This window comes from Cyprinodon variegatus, unplaced genomic scaffold (genome assembly GCF_000732505.1).
Source record: "Cyprinodon variegatus isolate N-32 unplaced genomic scaffold, C_variegatus-1.0 Scaffold85, whole genome shotgun sequence".
Taxonomy (NCBI): domain Eukaryota; kingdom Metazoa; phylum Chordata; class Actinopteri; order Cyprinodontiformes; family Cyprinodontidae; genus Cyprinodon; species Cyprinodon variegatus.
Genome location: NW_015150538.1, coordinates 522051 through 541401, shown reverse-complemented (window position 1 = coordinate 541401; position 19351 = coordinate 522051). Strand labels below are relative to the sequence as shown.

The window sequence follows — 19351 nt, the reverse complement described above, 5'->3', positions numbered from 1 at the left end:
GATCTTTACACTCTGAGAAACTACTCCTTTTCCTTCCTGAAAATAATCTTGATGCAACAGGAGTAAACCTAAACCCTTCTCAGCAGTGTCCTGAACAATTACAAGCAGCTAGAGCGACTGATTTCAATCCCAGCTTTCTCATAATCTGATGAGGAAATGAGCTTGGTCAACTCTTCATCGGTATAGAGTAACTGATGTTACATTACAGATATGTGGTCCGGTTCTGATTGTTTTCTCTTTGAAAATCTTTGGGCTTCACTAAAAGAAGATTAAAAAAATGTGTTGGTAGAAGCATTTTTCTGTGACGAATCATAAACTGATTTGAAAGTAAGAAAAGCGTAACACAGCAGTATCCTGCAGTGCTTTGTGTTGGACTTTCACATAACAATCCATACCAAATAAATAATATTTGTGTTTATAATCTGACATCAAGCTTTAAGAAGCTTAGGGATGTAACAAGTGGCGAGGAGATGTAACAGCTTTTTGAGGACAGAGGTTAACCTTTTTGTCCACAGGTGTATTCCGTAGATGTATAAAGCTATTGGAAAGGTTTAAGTCAAGTATTTTATTGTATTTTTTTTAATAGCCACTGACACAGATCAAAGATAAAACTTTTATTCTATGCACCCAATAAAACCCAATAAAACCCAAAAGAACAGCTCAGTATTTTTTCCATCCATGGTCCCTATCTTTTTGGATTAAAAAAAAAAAAAAAAAAAAAGCAAATTCTTTATGCTGCAAATATACTTGCAGATGCCTCATGTTTGCAGCATCAGTATGTGAAATCCCACTGCACAGCTTTATCATCCATCAAAACAATCTGTCATTAACGAGCAAATGACATAAACAACACCCTCAGCCCAACGGAAAGCTGCTTACATAACCTTAAAGGAGCATCAGCCAAAAGACGAAAAAATGTCCCCACAAGAAGTTCAGCGCTACAAAGATGAATTCAGCAAGTCTCTGTGTAAAATATGTGCTGCATTATTTATTGACAGTGTTACACAATCTCCATCGTCAGCAGCAGAGGTTTTCTTGCTTATGAGGTACAATGATTAATTTAAGTCTCTAAAGAAAAGTAAAAACCGAAAACAAAATATACATCCAGAAAAAAAAATCAACTTTAACAAAAATAAACTTAGTACATTTATGTTTATATTTGAACAGGTGTGCAGTAAAAACCACGTACAGTATCAAACATGTATGTGAAAATGATCAATTATATATCATAAAAAAATTGACTTTTTAGTGCAAGGGTTTTACAATATAAAAATACTGTGGTGTAAATGTCTCTGAGTGTAGTGAGAGGGTTAGAGGTGGGTGTCGGCGATGGGGATCCTCCTTAGCTCCACGATCTGGGAGTTGGAGACGCTGCCTCCATCCTGGCTTCCAGGTATGGACTCGTTATCGCTCACGTTAAGGCCAGTCCCTGAAACAGATTTAATGCCGTATATGAAGACCTGATTATCTGCAAAGTGTCTCAATCACCTGACCCTGACCGCCCCCATGTGCATACCGCATGAGTTGAAAAAAAACATATTTCTGTCTCGTTGGTTTAGTATGTACCTGTTGAACCGCCGTGATGTTAAGTAACATAACTCTTATCACTGAGTTTACTGTACCTGAGGAGTCATAGTAACAAGAGGAGAATAGAGCAGACAGACGGACCCAGATTAAGCACTAAGTGACTCTTTTTATGTGAAAAGATAAGTCAACTTGTTGGCTTGCTGGTAAAACATTGACAAGTTGAGCAATAAACTGGTGTATATGGTGCTGTCCACAGTAATTCTATAAAAAAATGTTTTTTTAATTGAAATTAACTTATTCAGGGTAATTTAAAGACTAACTATTAAATGCAGAAATGCTTTATATTCTAACTTCAAGTTAACATTGGTGTACAACAAATGAGCAATATGTTTTGTACCAAATTTATTCACCTTATGAAGTAAAACGGTTTCAGAAGTTTTCTAAAAAGCTAAGGTGTTTTTTAAAGTTAGTGAAAAACAAACTGTACCAACTTTACCAACAATATGAGTTTTCATTACATATTTTTCATCTTTGCACAATATTTTAAAAAGTTTAGTGAGAAAGTCACACAGTTCTCAGTTAAACTTTAACAAAAGTTTTAGGAGCTAAAGGCAGGGTTTGGCAGACAGAGTTCCATCATGGTGATCATCATCATCATCCTCATCATCATCATCATCATCATCATCATCATCATCATCATCAGCTATTATAAGAATAATAATAAAAGAAATAATGGGTGTGGAGGCCTAGTGGTTAGGGCATTGTACTTGGATCCCAGAAGTTCTGAGTTAAAGCCCCACTCCCACAGACTGTCACTCTGGGTCCCTGAGCAAGACCCTTAACCCCACACTGCTCCCAGGGCACCGCACTGTTGCAGCCCACTGCTATCCAAAGGGATGGGTTAAATGCAGATTGAATTTCATTGCTTTGCACTTGTGACAGTGTAATGACAATAATGTTGTATTAAATTCTAAAAGCTGCCGGTCAACTAACTTTTGTGTTATTTGCAAATTTAGTAAATAAGAAGAGGAAAGCCCTTATGTTGTGTATTTTTAAATGCTATAAAGATATAATTGATCTCGATCTTAGTTGTTCTACCCTGATAGAGAAATTTTAAAACAGCAGTTTGAGTTTCAAAACGTATTATTCTATTGGAAAGGAAAGTAAATGATAAAAAAGAAACCAATTAAATGCAATATAAAGACTGGTAAAAAAAACTAGCATGGTTAAACACATATTGACCGTATTAAAACTGCAATATGTGGCAAGTCCTTTCATGGATATATTGAAGTACATGCAGGATTTCCCACTGTTGACAGTGTACGTGTGAAGCTCTGTGTTTGCATGTTAATGGTTTACTACCAAATGAAGTGTCTGAAAACCCTCATTACAGCTCTGCTTACTGACCCCGGCCTGGTGTCGCCTGTTATATAAACCCGATTATCTTTCCTTCTAACAGAGTTTGTTGAGATGAGCTGAAGGTGTACGTTCACTGCAACACGTCTAAATGCATATAGGGGTGGGGTCAGTGGGTTAAGATTACATGGAGGAATGCTGATATGACTGGAATATATACAACTGATTCAGTTTATATCATAACTTCAGAAGAGCCGGTAACCTCTGAAAAACAGAAAATAGGAATCCATAGCCTTGTTGTTTAGTAGTTGATCATTTTTCCTAAAACGCTGGTGTTCAACAGAAACCCAGCGAAGGGCGGGATGTTCTCAAGATAAGGAAATACTCAGAGATGACAGTGAAAAACATCTCTAAGGTCTTTCTGTCTGCACACAATAACCAGGAGGGTTGGAGTCTGCCTGTTTTTCACTGGCTGTAAAACTATCCTCTGACCCTTCTTGACTTATTAACACCCATAGGTCTCTAAAACCCAACACCTGTCACCAAGGACTTCTAATTTGACTATCCCCATAGTTACAGGTGTCATTTTTCAGATGTAGGATAGCAGGTCTCAAACAAGCTAAAACCTTAAGTATAGTTAAATAAATAAAAAAAAGAGATTGTTTAAAAGCATTGTGACATAAAAGTGGAGCTCAAGGTTTAAGCAGTAACGTGAAAAACTAAATAATTTCTCTTCAACACAATCTGACAAAGACAATGGAATCAATAAAAACTATGATTGGTGTGTTTATTTGCACCTGTTAGGGGCTGCTTCCTCGCCAGATGACTGGGTCTAATATTCTCTCTCAGAGCATCCGCATAAATAAAAGAGATGGGATCTCAGCATCCTAAAAACTGAACTTCTTCAAACCACAATTTGGTAATTTCTAGCTTGATTGAGCGCGGTGTCAAAAAACAAAAATGGATAAAGAAGCTGCTAAAAAATCTGAAGCTGTAGATAAGCTGAAAGCAGACATTGGTCAACAAGCTAATGAATTTTAAGTCATGCTTAAATGAAAATGACTCCCCATCAGTCAGGTTCCCGTCCAGACATTAAAATCAAACATGCCGCAGCAACAAAGATCATTTCAGGAGAGACAGAAAAAATCTCTTTCCAACAGATGACCTTCAAATCCTCAAGCTGCTGATTTGTTCCAGGTTTGTGAAAAACATTGCTCACAGATACATCCTGCAAAGCATCACAATGATTAGAGATGTGCATTAGTGCTTGCTTGTTGTGCCCTGAGCTCAGTGAACAACAGTTTCCATGGTATCAGAGAAGTATTAAAGTCAGCAGAGGAATACAGATCAGAGCTCTTTCTAATAGATTAATCGATGGAACAGATAGTGTGAGCTTGGCAAGGAGGAGGAATTACAAGGTGCTAATCATTTGGGCACTTAATTACATATTCTTAATAAACAACAATTGAAGAAACAATTTCTTAAAGCATATCTAAGTATTTTTCAGGAGAAAGTTAAACATATTTACTTCCAGATTTTTTTTGTAACCTAAATTGATGCATAAATCAGTTACTTCTGCTTTAAGGTGCCTAATCATTTACTATGGCTCTTAAAAAAAAAACTATATGTCCATGTAAAAATAAATAATACACCAGAGAATCCTCCTGATTGTGTTTACTTAGTGGTTTTTTTAGTCTGAAATAATTTTTGCACCGGGACTGAACAGCAGGCAAACCTTATTCTGTGTCGTCACCATCTGCTGGCAACACTTACTCATGCATCCATCAGGAGGCAGATTCTGCTGTTTAAGCTCCTTCTTTACCAAATCTAGCATTCATAAATTATTCCGAGCCAGACTCATGCCTTATACCTCTAATCATCCAATATTCTTTTGTACCTTTTCATACTTTTCTTCTTTCTTGCTTGGCTTCCTTATTTTCTTGTTTGCCAGCATGTGCAATAACTAAAAGACTGTGTGGTATTATTATAGTAAATTCCATCTATTGAAAGTAAATTTAAAAAAAGGAACCTCAAGTGAAAAAATCAAGGCTATAAGGGACCTTCTTGCAGTGCTTTGGAAAAGTATGGACGAGTAAAGAAACCAAGGTAACTCTGGAGGAGCTGCAAAGAAATCTGCAGTCAGGATACCATTTTGTAATGCAAAATCAAAGCCACTGATGGATAAAGCCAAGGTTTCTTTGCAGTTTATCACAAGCAAATTATGGGCACAGCTAGAAGATTTTCTGGTCAGATGATACCAAAGTAAATATATCTGGCCTACCGGCACAATCCTTTGAGAAGAAAGCTAATAATTCACATTAGAATGAACACGACTTTGGGTTGAGCAAGAGGCTAACCTGCCAGTAGGACACTTTAGATCAAAACTTGAAAGTTAAAGTTTACACATGTTCCTCACTCTGTTTGATAGAACTTGATCAATAACTGTAGTAGAATAGGCAAACAATTTAGTCCTCAGACATGTAAAGATTAAAACCCAAATCACTTTAAAATGCAATTAGGGCAACAGGTTGCTCTAATCACAGCTGAAAGTTGGAAGGGTAACTCCATCTAAAAAGACTCAAGACGTATAAATAATTTAGCGAGGTACTTTAAATTTCCCAGTTTAGGACAATTTACGAAACCTTTAAATATTCTGCGACCTCATCATAAAGAATCTGGAAGAAGGTTCAATGTTGGGTAAGTAAATGCTATATTAGTGTTATCTACATACAAACGTCGATAAAAATAATAAGCAGTGTTGACTTTCAGTATTTGGGGGAAAAATTGATGAGTTGCAGACAGAAGAAATTTAAGAATAGATAATAATCCTCACCAGTTTTTAAGGCAAAGATGAGGTCATCAAATTCCTGCGACTCTTCATCTGTGGTCACCAGGTTGGTGTTGATGAAGCTCCCCTCTGTGGTGAACGTTTCCATCACAGGGCTTGGCTTAAACACACTGGCAGGCTGAATACTGGTCCGCAGAGATGATCGCTCCCAGTCTGCTGAAATCTAAAAAAAAAAAACCAACACTATCACATTTTCTACCTTCAATAAATACTTAGACTAGTGCTGGCATTAGTAAGGAGTTTTAAAAGATTTTTTTTTTTACTTCAATTACAGTAGAATAATCTTATACCGAAGGTTTAAGCCAAATCAGATTTAGTTTGGAGAAACATGTCCCATGGTAAAAATGTATTGATTTATCAGTGCTAAAATAATAAGTTGCTTTTACTAAAGGACAAAAACCCATTTGTTGAGACTTTCGATTTAAACCATTACGTGAAACTTTCTTAGTTAAACCTTGTAGTCCAACTTTATTTAGCTGCCTCTACAATGCCAGTGTTATGCATGATTGTCTGTGTTTTTTTTAATGTTTTGCTGATGTACAGCACATTAAACTGTCTTAATACTGAGATGTGGTTTACAAAATAACTTGCCTTGCCTTTTGTGATTCAGGACTTTCTACTTCCATAGGGTAGAAACGTCACATGACATAAAAATACATTGATGTTTATTCTTTAAAATTGGAAAAGACTATGGAACATGGCATTTACCTAAAGCAGAACGTCTTCTAATCTCAAACAAGAGGAAAATACAATAGGTCTGAAGCAATGGTAATGTGAGAAACGACACTGGACAAACAGGTTTATCTTGTGAGTACATTCTGTGAGTAGGATGTTGAGGCAGGTAAAGCAAATTTACATACAACTACTCATATAATAGTAACTAAAGTAATGTATAGTCATGTGGCCTCACACCCACTGTTAAGTATGGATCAGTGATGTCATGGGTCTGGTTCTCTTTTAGAGATTTTAGTAAGAATACATGACAAAATTAACCTTTGGAAACTGAAGAACCTTTTATAACATGTCTAAAAGTCTCTGCAAGAAAAAATAGATAAATAAAAGGGTTTTCTCTTTTTCCGTCAAAATTCAGTTTGTTTATTTTCACTTTCAGATTTGTAATTCAGTTTCAATTTGATTTAGTTTTTTTGTGTGTCAGACATCCAAGTCTTTTAGCCACAGAGCAACCAAGCAGACTCACCATTTTACTTTTCTCAGGTTAAACATATTTCAAAGTATTTTTCAGCTGAAGCTGTGGAGCATATATACGCTTGGCTAAAGTTAAACGAGAAAAATGATGGGATAATTATAATATATCTGCTACACAGAGCTATTAGCTAAATTGTGTTTTGTGCTGCCAGTGTTATGTCATCCTATGTTTCCTCATTGATATGTTTGACATGATTATTGACTTCTGCAAAGCTCATGAATGCTCCCTGAGCCTGGAAGGTGTTTAGCTCCTAACCAATAATTAAAGTTTACTGAATACATGTTGAAACCAAAGCATTTAAATTCAAATTAAACAAATTTCTTATCTTTGTAAGATATTTATAACATGTTTTTGATAAAAACTTATTTAAATACAAAAATTGTACTCTAGCTGATGTGGTAACAGAAATAAATACCAAGCAAGTGTACGAGTCTCATTATAGCTACATCTGTCAAGTGTGTAATTCTGAATGTGATGAGTGAGGGTCACACAGAGTACAGGCTAGGCGACGCACAGGGTCAGAGCGTGTCCACAGGGTGAGTAAGCTCACTGGGTTTAGGGTTTCATGGTCAATCCAAGCACCATGACAAACCAACTTCTCTAGCACAGTGTGGCGAAAATAAGCATTTAATTGGATGCCTTAATATAGCAAAAGACACAATCGAAAATAGTTATGAGGCATTGAAGCATTTTTTTTCTTCTGACTAAAGCGTATTTTAGTTTAATCTTCATCAGATGACTTCTTCCGTCTTGTTTAACTGTGATCCTTCCAAATGCCTAATTTGACCATGTCTGCGTGAGTACGTGTTGGACAAGACTGTAAGCCTTGCTGGGCTCTGACTGGTACACCCTCCAACACAGCCACACACACGAGGTGATTTAAGCACCACCAGGCACCACAAATGAATTATATTCACTTTAATGGAGAAAATGAGTTGATGTCTGCCATTTTTTTTTGTTCAGACATGATTTATCCATAATCCCTTATTCTTATTGCATTGTGTCTGTCTATCAGTTTGTGAAACAGGGAGTCATGGGACCTTTCCACTGAAGGCATGCTTGCCTGCTCTGTTTTTTCTGACCATGCCTTGCTTAAATCTCAGGAGGGCCGAGTGTGCTCTCAAGAATAAAATGTGATTATGTGAGGAGGGGGTGACTGAAAAAGAAAAAAGGGAGGAGAGGGTTCCCAGGAGTTGCGTCTCACCCCGCCCCTTATTTTTCGCTTCATATCTCCTTATAGGGTATTCTCTTGGGAAAAGTTGCTGAGGAGTTACCACAGAAGTGCTACACTCCTGTGTGTGAACAGAGTGTTTTTACATGGGCTCATGTGCAATGTGCCAGTCTGATAGAAAGGTCACGGGTGGATTTGATGTGGGAGTCAGGAAGACACACAATTCAGCATGTACAAACTGCAACAAAGTGAGAGGCCATGGGAAGGGAGAGTTTGAGTAAGGAGGACAAAATGATGCTGAACGATAAGCAAATGGCATCATAGGAAAATAAAAACCGACCATGAGAAAACAAGACAAGAGTATTTAAGAGGAATTTAGAACAAAAAAGGAAACTGTCTTCCTAGAATGAATGAAAGCAAGGCCAGAGGCCCCCACTTTAACATGTGGAGCGAAATAAAGATGAGGTTGATAGAAAGATTTTCCAACCTCATGAAGGATGAGGAGCTAATCTGAAATGATTAAATAGTTAACATAAACAGATAAGAGTCCTTGTCCAGTCTAGAGAATGGTGGCTAAAACATGGGCCTGTCTGAATTTAACTAGAATTTTGCAACAAAAAAAAATCTGCTAACCTCAAAAGTAAAAAAATAAGAAATAATAAAAACAGTAAAGAAATGTTCCAGTACCTTAAAGGGATGGTCAGGCGATATTGTTAAAAAAAGTAATTACCAATTTTTTTTTCTCAAAACTGAACAAATAACTCAGGTTAATTGCTATTTTCATATATATTATTAGTAAAAGCCTATACTATTGCAATAGATCAGATTAATTTACCCTAAGCCTTTTTACCCATATTTTCAAGGGTTTCCAATTTATGTGAATGGCACTAAGTGGTTTTATCCATTTAGGATGACAGATTAAGCTCTACATACCTCCTCCATGGCGCTGATGAGATTCTGTGTTGATTTGCTTATATCACTTCCTACAGTCGTTGGTCCCCCTGCTTGAAAGGTTGAGTCAGGGCGGTCATTACCATTCATCTCTACGGTGTAACTCGCTTTAGTTGGCCAACACAGCTGGTTGTGCATGATGAAATACACTGCAAACACATACAAGCCCTGAAAAGAAAAAAGATGAGGATCAACATAGGGAAAGGAGATGTTTGCACCTTTCAAAGAAAATTTTGTCTCTAGTTTGTAACTGTTCAACAAAAATACATTAACGACATCAATGCAATGATTAATAATTATAATACACGCACAAATTTTCAGCCGAATCATCCAGGGATACTTCATCCATTAGCAATGACATCATTCCCTCTATCACCCTCTTTTCATGACCGAAACTTTCTCAGACAACAACACCGGGCTGGGAATTACACAGAGACACCAGGCTGCCAAATACAACAAGTCTTTCCGGCATTTCGCAACACCTATCAGGAGGTAATGACTAAGAGGGTCACAACATTACAAAACATAAACTGTGAAGGTGTGTACATCTCTAACTTTCATAGTAGATATTGTTGTTACAAATATCTATCTTAAGAAAAATGCTTAAATGTTTTTTACGAATGATCAAAACTGCAATAAAACTGAGAAAGACAACAACAGACAGAGTAGAGCTGAGACTCAGCATATACACACGTGGTGAAAATATAATGTACCCCTCGTTTTATCAAAGAACAGCCTACAATGGTAGCAGAAATAAATGGAATCTGAAAAAGCAATGAATAAAAAAAATCTCTGATAATGAACAAATCAAAGTCAGACATTGCTTTTCAATCATACATTAAAAGAACGATAAAAAAAAAAAAATAAACTCTTGAAACAGACAGGGACAGAAATGATGATACCCCTAGAAAACACAATAATGTGACCAAATGTTAAATCAAGGTGAGTCCACTAATTAGCATCACAGGTGTCTACAATGTTATAGTCAGTCGATATATCTAGGGCTACAGGTAGCACTGTGTCGTTTGGTGAAATGGTGTGTACCACACTCAACATGGACCAGAAGAAATTATGAAAAGAGTTGTCTCGGGAAACTACAAATGAAATGATAAACAAGCATGTTGAAGGTAAAGGCTAAAAGGCCATCTCCAAGCAGCTTGAAATCCTGTGACTAGAGTTGAACATATAATTTAGAAATTTAAGATCCATAGGACATTAGCCATCTCCCCGGAACGTGAAACATGAATGCCAAATGGCCTGTACTTATATAGTGCTTATTCAAGTCAAAAGACTTGACCAAAGTGCTTTTCATTATATTCAATCATTCACCCATTCATGCACACACTCACACACTGATGGTGGTAAGCTACCTTGTAGCAACAGCTGCACTGGAGCTCACTGACAAAAGCGAGGCTGCCGTAAACTGGCGCCACCCGGCCCTCTGACCACCAGAGGACAAAAGACACTAAAAGCTGGAGCTTGATCGGTTAACATTTCGGTTTCAGGGCAAACTCCTGCATCCGGCACCACTCGTTGCCCAGAAAAACTTCTAAAGAGATTATAGGTGAACTTGAAGCTCAAGGATCATCAGTGACAGATCACACCATCCGTGGTTGTTTGAGCCAAACCTGACTTAATGGCAGATGACCAGAGACACTATTGTTGAAAACAACAAACTAAAAACTATAAATGCCAGACTAAAATTTGCCAAACTACATGTTGACTGGCCACAATCCTTCTAGGAGAATGTACTCAGGACACATGAAACAAAAAAGACTTTTTGCCATGCATATCAGCTTAATGTCAACAGAGTGAAAAATGACACATATCAAGAAAAGAATACTTTCCTGACTGTGAATCATTGATGTATTATGTTCGGGGACTGCTTTACTCGATATATGACATCGGGTGTCTTGATCTCTGCAGGGTGCAATGAGATTTAAAGGCCAATTAAGGAATTCTAGAAAGAGATGTGCTGCAGTGTCAGGAACCTTGGTCTCAGATGCAGATCTAAAAACACTAAAGAATGGTTAAGAAAAAAATAACAGACTATTCTGAAATGGCATTTTATGATCCATTATCTTAATCCAACTGAGCATCTCTGGATGGAGCTTCTCCTGCATATCGAGAGGAGTGAACTAAAGTGGCTCAGGCCATAAATTGCATGGATGCCTTCCTCGGGAGGTGTTCTAGGAAGGAGGCCCAGGGGACAACAGAGGACCCACTGGAGGGATTATGTCTCATGGCAGAAGTTTCTGAGAAGAAGGAAGTCTAGGAATCGCTGCTGACACTGATGCTCCTGCGACCCACTCCAAGATGAAGAAGTTGACAAAGAATATGGGGGAGTGGTTGCCTAGGGGTCAGAGCATTGTGCTTGGGTCCTAGAGGTTCTCAGTTCAAGACCCACAGACTGCCTCTATGGCTCCCTGAGCAAGACCCTAAACCCAAGACTACTACCAGGGAGCCAACAGTGGTAGCCCCCTGCTCCCCAAGTGGATGGGTTAAATGCACAGAGTTTATTTCCCATTGTGGGACAATAAAGAGATTTACATTTTGAGCAGCTGAAACATGATGTCTGGAAAAAGCACCCTTTCAACCTGAGACAACTGGAGCAGTTTGCTCATTAGGAGTGGTCCAAAGTACCTGCTTAGAGGAGTAGATGCCTCACTGACTATTTCAGGAATCGTTTGATTGCAGTGATTGCCTCAAAAGCCAGTACAACAAAATATTAGGTTATGGGTATTGTCATTTTTGTCCAGGCATGTTTCATGGGTTTATTTTTGAAAACCATTCTATTGTAGCATGGTTGAAAGGAATGTCTGACTTTTATTTCTTGATTTTCATAAAATCTTTAATGATTATTTGTACTGTCATATATTTGTGATCGTGGTGAGCTTTTCTTTAATTAAATGAAGGGTGATACAGTCATGATGGTTTTTTCCCCCCCCGCTGTTGTATGTACATTTTTCAGATGGTGGACATGCTGTGATGATTAATCTCAGTGAAAAGGGCAGTTACACCAGTGCAACCAGTACGAAATATACATCTGGAACTGTGACCTCAGCTGCCACACAAGGTAATCAAAGTAATAGTTCTTCCCTGGAGGTTTTGGATGCAGAATTAGAAACAACATGGTTAGTTATGATTAGTAGTCCCAAAAAAAGAACAATAACCTTAACCTTAACTGGAAAGTGCTAATTAATGAGCACCTGGTGAAACTGCTGCAAAACAGTCAACAGATGTAAAAACATATCTCACAGATCTCACAGGTCATTACGAGTTTAAAAGTGCTGTCTTAAGTTGAAAAAGATTATAGTTGGGAATATTAAAAAAGGATATATGGTGTTCCTTTGGGAGAGGTTTATTTATATAAAACAGTTTATCGTAACATCTTTGACCTTAGCAGGAAGAGCGTGTACTCCCCTGCAATGCAATGGGTTTAATACAACACATTATGCTTTATACCCGTTAAACATAAAAATTTGCCCACTTATTTGAATCTATATGACACATACAGCACCAAGTCTGCTAATTCATGTTGCTATCTATATGTGGGTGATTAGCATAGATCATTAGTAAGCTGTTTAGCCTGAGGAACAGGCTTTACAACCATAGGCCTGTTACATAAGTGTTCCTGATTACAGAAGAGACTTCAGAGGTGGAAAGCAGATTCCTGAGCAGAGGACAGAGGAGGTGTTGAAGAAATAAATAAGGAACAGGAAAATAAATATTTGAGAGAGGGAATAAAGACTAAGTGGTATAGCAATGAAATACTATTTATAGAAGGGGGGCTGAAAAAGATTATCTTAGGGCTTTTTCAACAGCTGGCACTTTTCAATGTTTTTTTAAGTTTCACAAACACTTTTTTTTAACATGTAACAGCTTCCCAACCCTCCTCCACGTCACAAGTCAATGGCTACACAATACATATCGCAGATTGCTCAATATCTTCGCACCAAGTTTAGGGAAAAGGGCACATATAATGTTAAGTATTAGCAGGATAGTCACTAGCAGTATTAATAATAATAATACATAGTCCCATATCCTAATCTATCAATAATCCTTTCCAGGATTATTGATAGATTAGTCCCCCCAACCACAGGTCAGATGTGGGCACTGAGTCTTTCTTTCAACCTCTTAAAATCAGTCTTTAACGCCATACAAAACAAAAACAGCTATTTTAATACATTTATTGACTTATAAAACACTGGGGGTCCCAATAATGGCAACAAGTGAATCTGGTCGGCCAGTGTTTGCCCAACATAATAAAAAAAAAAGTTAGATTCCCTTCCAAAATTAGCGAAGCTAGTCCCATGACCGAAAGGAGTATGTAAAGTAGCCTCTAGCAGCCTTACTGCAGTAGAGACTGGAGACAGACTTCAATATTCTAAAGGTATTTTAGATGGTAGACTCAAAAAATGCCAAATATTTAATTACAAATCTGTGTTTACTGTATATCAAACCTCACTGTTTGTAGATCCAACTTTTGAAATTTCAGCTGCATCACTTAAGTAGAATGCATCTGTCAGCTTTGCACATTTCTCTCTACTTAATAGCTCAAGTTCAGTCAGACTGGATAGACGAAGAGTTTTTAAATTGTTTTTACCAAGTCGAGTCATAGATTCTCAATTCATTTGGCACTAACAAACTTTTCTATTCCTGCAATGACAGTTTCCTGTTACACAAGACATTTTTACTGCAGGCCTCAATCTCATCTGATCAGAGCCCTTCCTCCAATACATCTGGTCTCTCATTGTATTTGCCCAACATTAAACCTCTTCGGTCTCCCAGAGTCTTTCTCTGATTGATGTGTCAGTTTAGGTATAAGGCAATTATCTCTATAGGGACTGTGCACTTTTTCATTTTCTGACTAGGGCTGAACAGTACAACAGAGATGTTTTAGACATTATGCGATAGTATAACCTTGCTTTAAACTCCTGCTGTTCTGTTGGCCATGATATTTTTCATAATGCTTTTTGTCCAATTATCTTATTTACTAAATCAATGAGCAGCTGAATTTCTTACGGGGTTAAATTATTTAGATATGGTCTCCACTTAGTGATTAGCTAATTGTTGGCAAGGAATATTATTTGTTGCTATAAGAGTAAAGAGGAATGTAAACGAACGCATTTTTGATAAAAAAGAAAAAAAAAAAAGGAGAAAGATAATTTGCTGGTTTATCCCATAAAACTCAATACAACTGAAACACATAACATTTGTAATTTCTATGTGACAAAATGTGAAATACTTTGAGAGGTGCTACAAAAACAACCAAAAAGAGCCTTTACTGAACTGATCTTAATTGTTGACATCAGCTGATGCCTCATGAGTATAACTGAACTGTTAGAGATTTCTGATATATAGGAGACAAATTTTATGCTTATATGTTTATGGTGCTTAAAAACAGCCTCAATTCCTTACATCTATTAAACAATCTGGTGCTGAGTATCCTATTTTTAGACAAATATTAAATAAAGAGGAGTGTGCTGGTGATAAATCATGATGAAAACTGTAGCTGTTTCATGACTGTTGATATTTTTGGCGGCCGCCGACATGACGAGGAAAGGGTTATAGGCAGAACGAGGAGATAATGAGGAGTGCTGCCGTGGAAATCTGATTATCGTCTTCTCATTCTGCCTGATAAAGCACAGACATACGGTGGAAAAACAGAGCTGAAGAAAGAAAGGAAAAGGTGCATCCTTTAGATTTAAAGGTCACCTATTTCTGGCCTATATTTGAATGTGATTAGCTCCTCAGTTCAGTACGGTTAAATATGCAGCTGGAAACTACACCTTGTTTCCACTTCCATTGGAAACCAAGTTGTGAAAACTGCAACACAAATACACCCATCCACAGCTGTAACATCTGCAACTGTTTATTAATGCTCTGTAATTAGCAGCAGGGAGGTGTGCTTTACTGCTACAAGAGCCACAACTGCAAGGTAAATATGGAAAAATCTTCTCATGGAAAGTTCACTGCATGCACAAAACAACACTCTGCAATTAAAGCGGTGAAATAACTTTCCTCTACACACAATGGAAATGAGGACCTAAAAAACAATGAGATTGTAAGAGTAGAGCAACATGTGAAATGATAACTCGGCAGCTTTCAGAATCAGGAAATATTCACCCTCAATTCTAAGCTTATTGGATTAGCAAATTGCTCAATGTGTGCAGATTTGTTAAAAGTGTACACATATCAGTTTTGATTACCATGATTTAGTTTTTCTCTTTTTTCCATCCAGTATTTAAAGTCTCCTACTGCCAGCCGCCCCATCTCCACAGAAACCCTTTCTTAAGTTTTTTGCTGCATCTTTATGCACAAAAAACTTGTTTATTTATCACCTGTCTCTGCTCTATGAGTCCTTGCTTATTCCTGCAGCATACATCAAAGGTCTGCATCAGCATTCTGATGCTGCAGTCTCTGTGCCTTGACTGTAAATCCAATGAATAAGTTAAAGTACAAAAAGTTCATATTTGTTTTCTTCTTTTATCTATCACTTTGTTCGAAAGGTTTCCAAGAGACAGTATTGATGTTGGTAGGTGACCTCTGTAAAGAGAAGGGCAACTTAATCTAAAGGGAGTCTATTAACCTAGATGAAAACTTCTTAAATGGTATATCTACCTTATTATATATATTTGCTTCAGTGCTCCTGAGTGCATCCACATATGCCACAAATAATAAAGATGATAGCAGACAGGTCAAGGATAAAGTTGTGGAGAAGGTTTAGAGCAGTGTCATATTATGAAATGTCTAAAGCTTTTAACATCTTATGCTCTACACAATAAGAAAGAGTCACATTTTATCAGTTGAAAAATATTACCAGAATGTAACAGTTGTTTCCCTGCAAACAGGAGTTTCTATTTTGATAATATTTCTGATATTTTCTTAATTTCATCTTAGATACTGCATATTCCAGCTGACAAGGACCAGAAAGTTGGGTCACAGACTAGTTTTTAATTCTTTGCACAGGCTACATGTACATTTTATAATATATTTCAGGATGCTTCTATTGATTCTTAAAAGTTTAAATGATCGTATTACAACTTATTTAACATATTTTCTTTATCTCTAAGGGTTCTCCATGCCTGTTTTTCTGAAAATGGCCTTCCACTGATATCAAAATGGAGAACACTAGGACCTGATCTTCAGATTTGCATGTCCTAAAACACATGCCTATGTTTGTATGCACAGAGCAGATCTTCAAATAAGGCTTACAATTCAACAGAGCTTGTTCAACCCTTTTTTTGTGTGTGTGTGTGACTTCATTTTTTAATTACCATACTTCCCAAATTCAAATATGTACAACGTGCAAAGTGATTGTTCAAATAAATAACTTAAATGCAGCCTCATTGTTTGGATCTTTTCTATTGCTCCTGAAAGTTGTGTGCAAACTGACATGCAGAAATATCTGCAGTTTTTGTTGCCACAAAGGATGCATTGGTAGAATGACACGGGGTTGAGAGATAATCTCTGTGAATGTCTTTTTGACTGTCAAAAATCACAATGGTAGAATAATATTAACAAAGGTCAAAGGTCTATGCAGGTGGACACAAATTAATGCAACAAGACTGGATGCAGTCTTTAAACAATTAAGCCAAAGAGGAGTGAAATTAAATATTGCAATATTTACAAATATGCTGGGGAAAATTTTAAGCTAAAATAGTTAAAAAACAATCCAATGGAGACTGTTTTCCAAGTTTTATAGAGTAGCCCAAACTAAGTCAATTTGTATCATTCTTTGGCTTAGAAAACATGCAAATTGAAACCAGAAGAACAGGTCCACCCCTTAGGAATGGGGAGTCGTTAAGGTCTTTTGCTAACCTGTAATACCCAATACTGGTTTATGCTTCTGAAAGGGGGGAGTCGTTAGGGGCATCGTTGTCCTGGCTGACCAAGACCAGTAGATTGTTTTTTAAGCTGTTTAACTTTTTGGAACATTAACACATGCACATATATCTCTCTATATATACTGTATATACACACACACACATACACACGCACCCTTATATATATCTATATCTATATATAGATATAGATATATATATGGGTGTGTGTGCGCATGTGGGTATGGGTGAGCATCTCTTCCTTCTCACAACAGAGATTTTTTTCCCCCCTCAGCTTAAGCGAAGCATGAAGGATGGTTATGTTTTGTACGTTTGCACCTGTTTTTTTCAAACACAGCTCTGGGAATAGATGTCCCAAAGCTAGATGATAGTCCAGCAGATAAGCTTTCACAAGCGCACCATAATGACTGTTTCCATGAGTGATTTAGGGAGTAAAATTGTATACAACTGATAGAAAGACAGAGAGAGAGGTGGGAAAGTAAGAAGGGATAAGAACTAAGGGGAAAGAAAAAGAGATAGAGACAGGAAATTTGTATGAATATAAATCAAAACGACAGAAGATATACAGTAACTGCTAGAAGTCTGCTTCCACACCTGTATAAGATGAGAGGGAAAGAAAGCAGAGAGCATAACAATAGCGACAAGATTTGAACCTGTTTAAAGTCACACAGACCTTGGGTGGGGTGGTGGGAGGTTGGAGGACAACATAATAAATAAACTTAACTTATTTTCGCTATTTAATTTGTTACTTTTCTTTATAGCTCTTAGAAATAGGCTTCATATTTAAAGTGTGCTATAAACCATTAAAACTATTTATTTTTTATCCATCCAAGTAAGTGGCTTATAACCTCATGTTTCTTTTATAACCAACCTCAACTGTCTGCAAAAGATGCTCATTTTATTTACAACTAAAGCATAATATTTTCAAAGCAATCTTTGTAGAACCCCCCCCTACATGCCCACTTAATGCAAATGTAATTAAGCGCTCCTCATTTGGAATCTTTAAAGATCAGGCCCAAACTAAAGTGTATTTCTCCTCCTAATGTACAACCCTCTGCTGTGGAACCACCTTCTTACGACCTTAAGCCAGACTAAACGGTTGTCTGCAAACTGCAGACAACCGTTTAGTCTAGCTTTAAGTATAAGCTTATAGATTTCATGCATTTTATGAAACCAAATTTATATTAGTGTTAGTTCTTAACACGTTTAACACATTCGTCTATAACAGGATAGAAATTGGGATGGAATTTCACTTAACAGCAGAACAAAACGTTTTTTAGAGTCTAAATTAATGGCATGTTGTTTTTTGTATCTGTGTCATAAGAGCATTTCTATTAATGTACATAGAAACATTTAAGTAAGTCAGGGAACTTTAGCAGTTTGTGAAACTGTCCTCAACCAAAGATCTGTGCACAATATAGGACATCATCGGCCTACAAACAAATGGCCAGGGACTTAGAAGAGGACCTGCAGATTGCTATTTAAAGAGTCCACATGACGTCATAGAATAAAGCAAACCTTGGAGCAAACAAAAATTAAGTGCGAGATTTACTGATGGTGATGACATCACTTCTCTTTATTAGTCACTGTGCCAACAGGACCAGTTTATTTTGGTCAGCACTGTTGTCTTTAGCATGTGGATGCCACATATCACCGTGGGTTACCACAGACTTGTTGCTGCGCACTTTGACTTAATAGTGACAAAGAGACTTCAACAGAACCTATAAACACTTAATTAGAAACCTACAACTTAAGTTGAAGGATGTGAGGTAAATAAAGAAACAGACCCAACATACAAATATAGAACCAGTGTACAACTTAGAAACAAAGGCTTTTTGTTAAACTTAGAAAACTGCTAAAATTAAGTTTTAGTAGTTTCTATGACAAAAGAAGAATAGCTATGAAAAGTTTTAATAACTACTCATAGTAACAAATAACCTGGCATTCAAATAGCAATGACGAGTTAAGATCAGGGAGGTTTCAGTATATTATGTTGAGAATTTTAAATACTGTAGTGTGGTTTTAGTTGGATGTGAGCAGGGTCTTAGAAAACCAGGTTCCAGATGGTGTTGCTTTAGAATTTATATACCGAAACAGATTTTATGGTCAAAATTAAAATGTTATACTTTTTATAGATACATATACTGACTTGTAGTAAACTGGGCCATGGGTTTCAGAGCTCCCATGATGCAGTTTGTTAAAGAGCTTAAAGGCAATGGAAAATGTAATTTAGGCCATACAAACAAATGTTAAAGACACCACTCAAGGGTTTGTAGTTTAGAGAGAAAAAACGTGCAAACAAAGTTTCACACCATTTTTTTTTTGTTATTTGCTAAAAATAGGAAAAAAGATTGGACCCACAAAAAAAAAAACATACAAATTGAAAGAGAAACCATAAACAAAACAAACAAAGAGACTTTTGCACATATGGCATGGAGATGTGA

General features: G+C 36.9%; 1 protein-coding gene across 1 annotated transcript in view; it reads right to left on the bottom strand.

Moving 5' to 3' along the window:
• Positions 1-707: 707 nt before the first annotated feature.
• adgrv1 (adhesion G protein-coupled receptor V1) overlaps positions 708-19351 on the bottom strand; it is a 143887-nt gene continuing 125243 nt past the window's right edge. The window contains exons 94-98 of the mRNA XM_015373314.1: positions 16566-16631; positions 9909-9930; positions 9043-9228; positions 5717-5894; positions 708-1429 (exon numbers count right to left, since the gene is read on the bottom strand). Coding sequence (XP_015228800.1) covers positions 1311-1429; positions 5717-5894; positions 9043-9228; positions 9909-9930; positions 16566-16631 — 571 coding nt within the window. The 3' untranslated portion in view covers positions 708-1310. The remainder of the gene's footprint in view (positions 1430-5716; positions 5895-9042; positions 9229-9908; positions 9931-16565; positions 16632-19351) is intronic.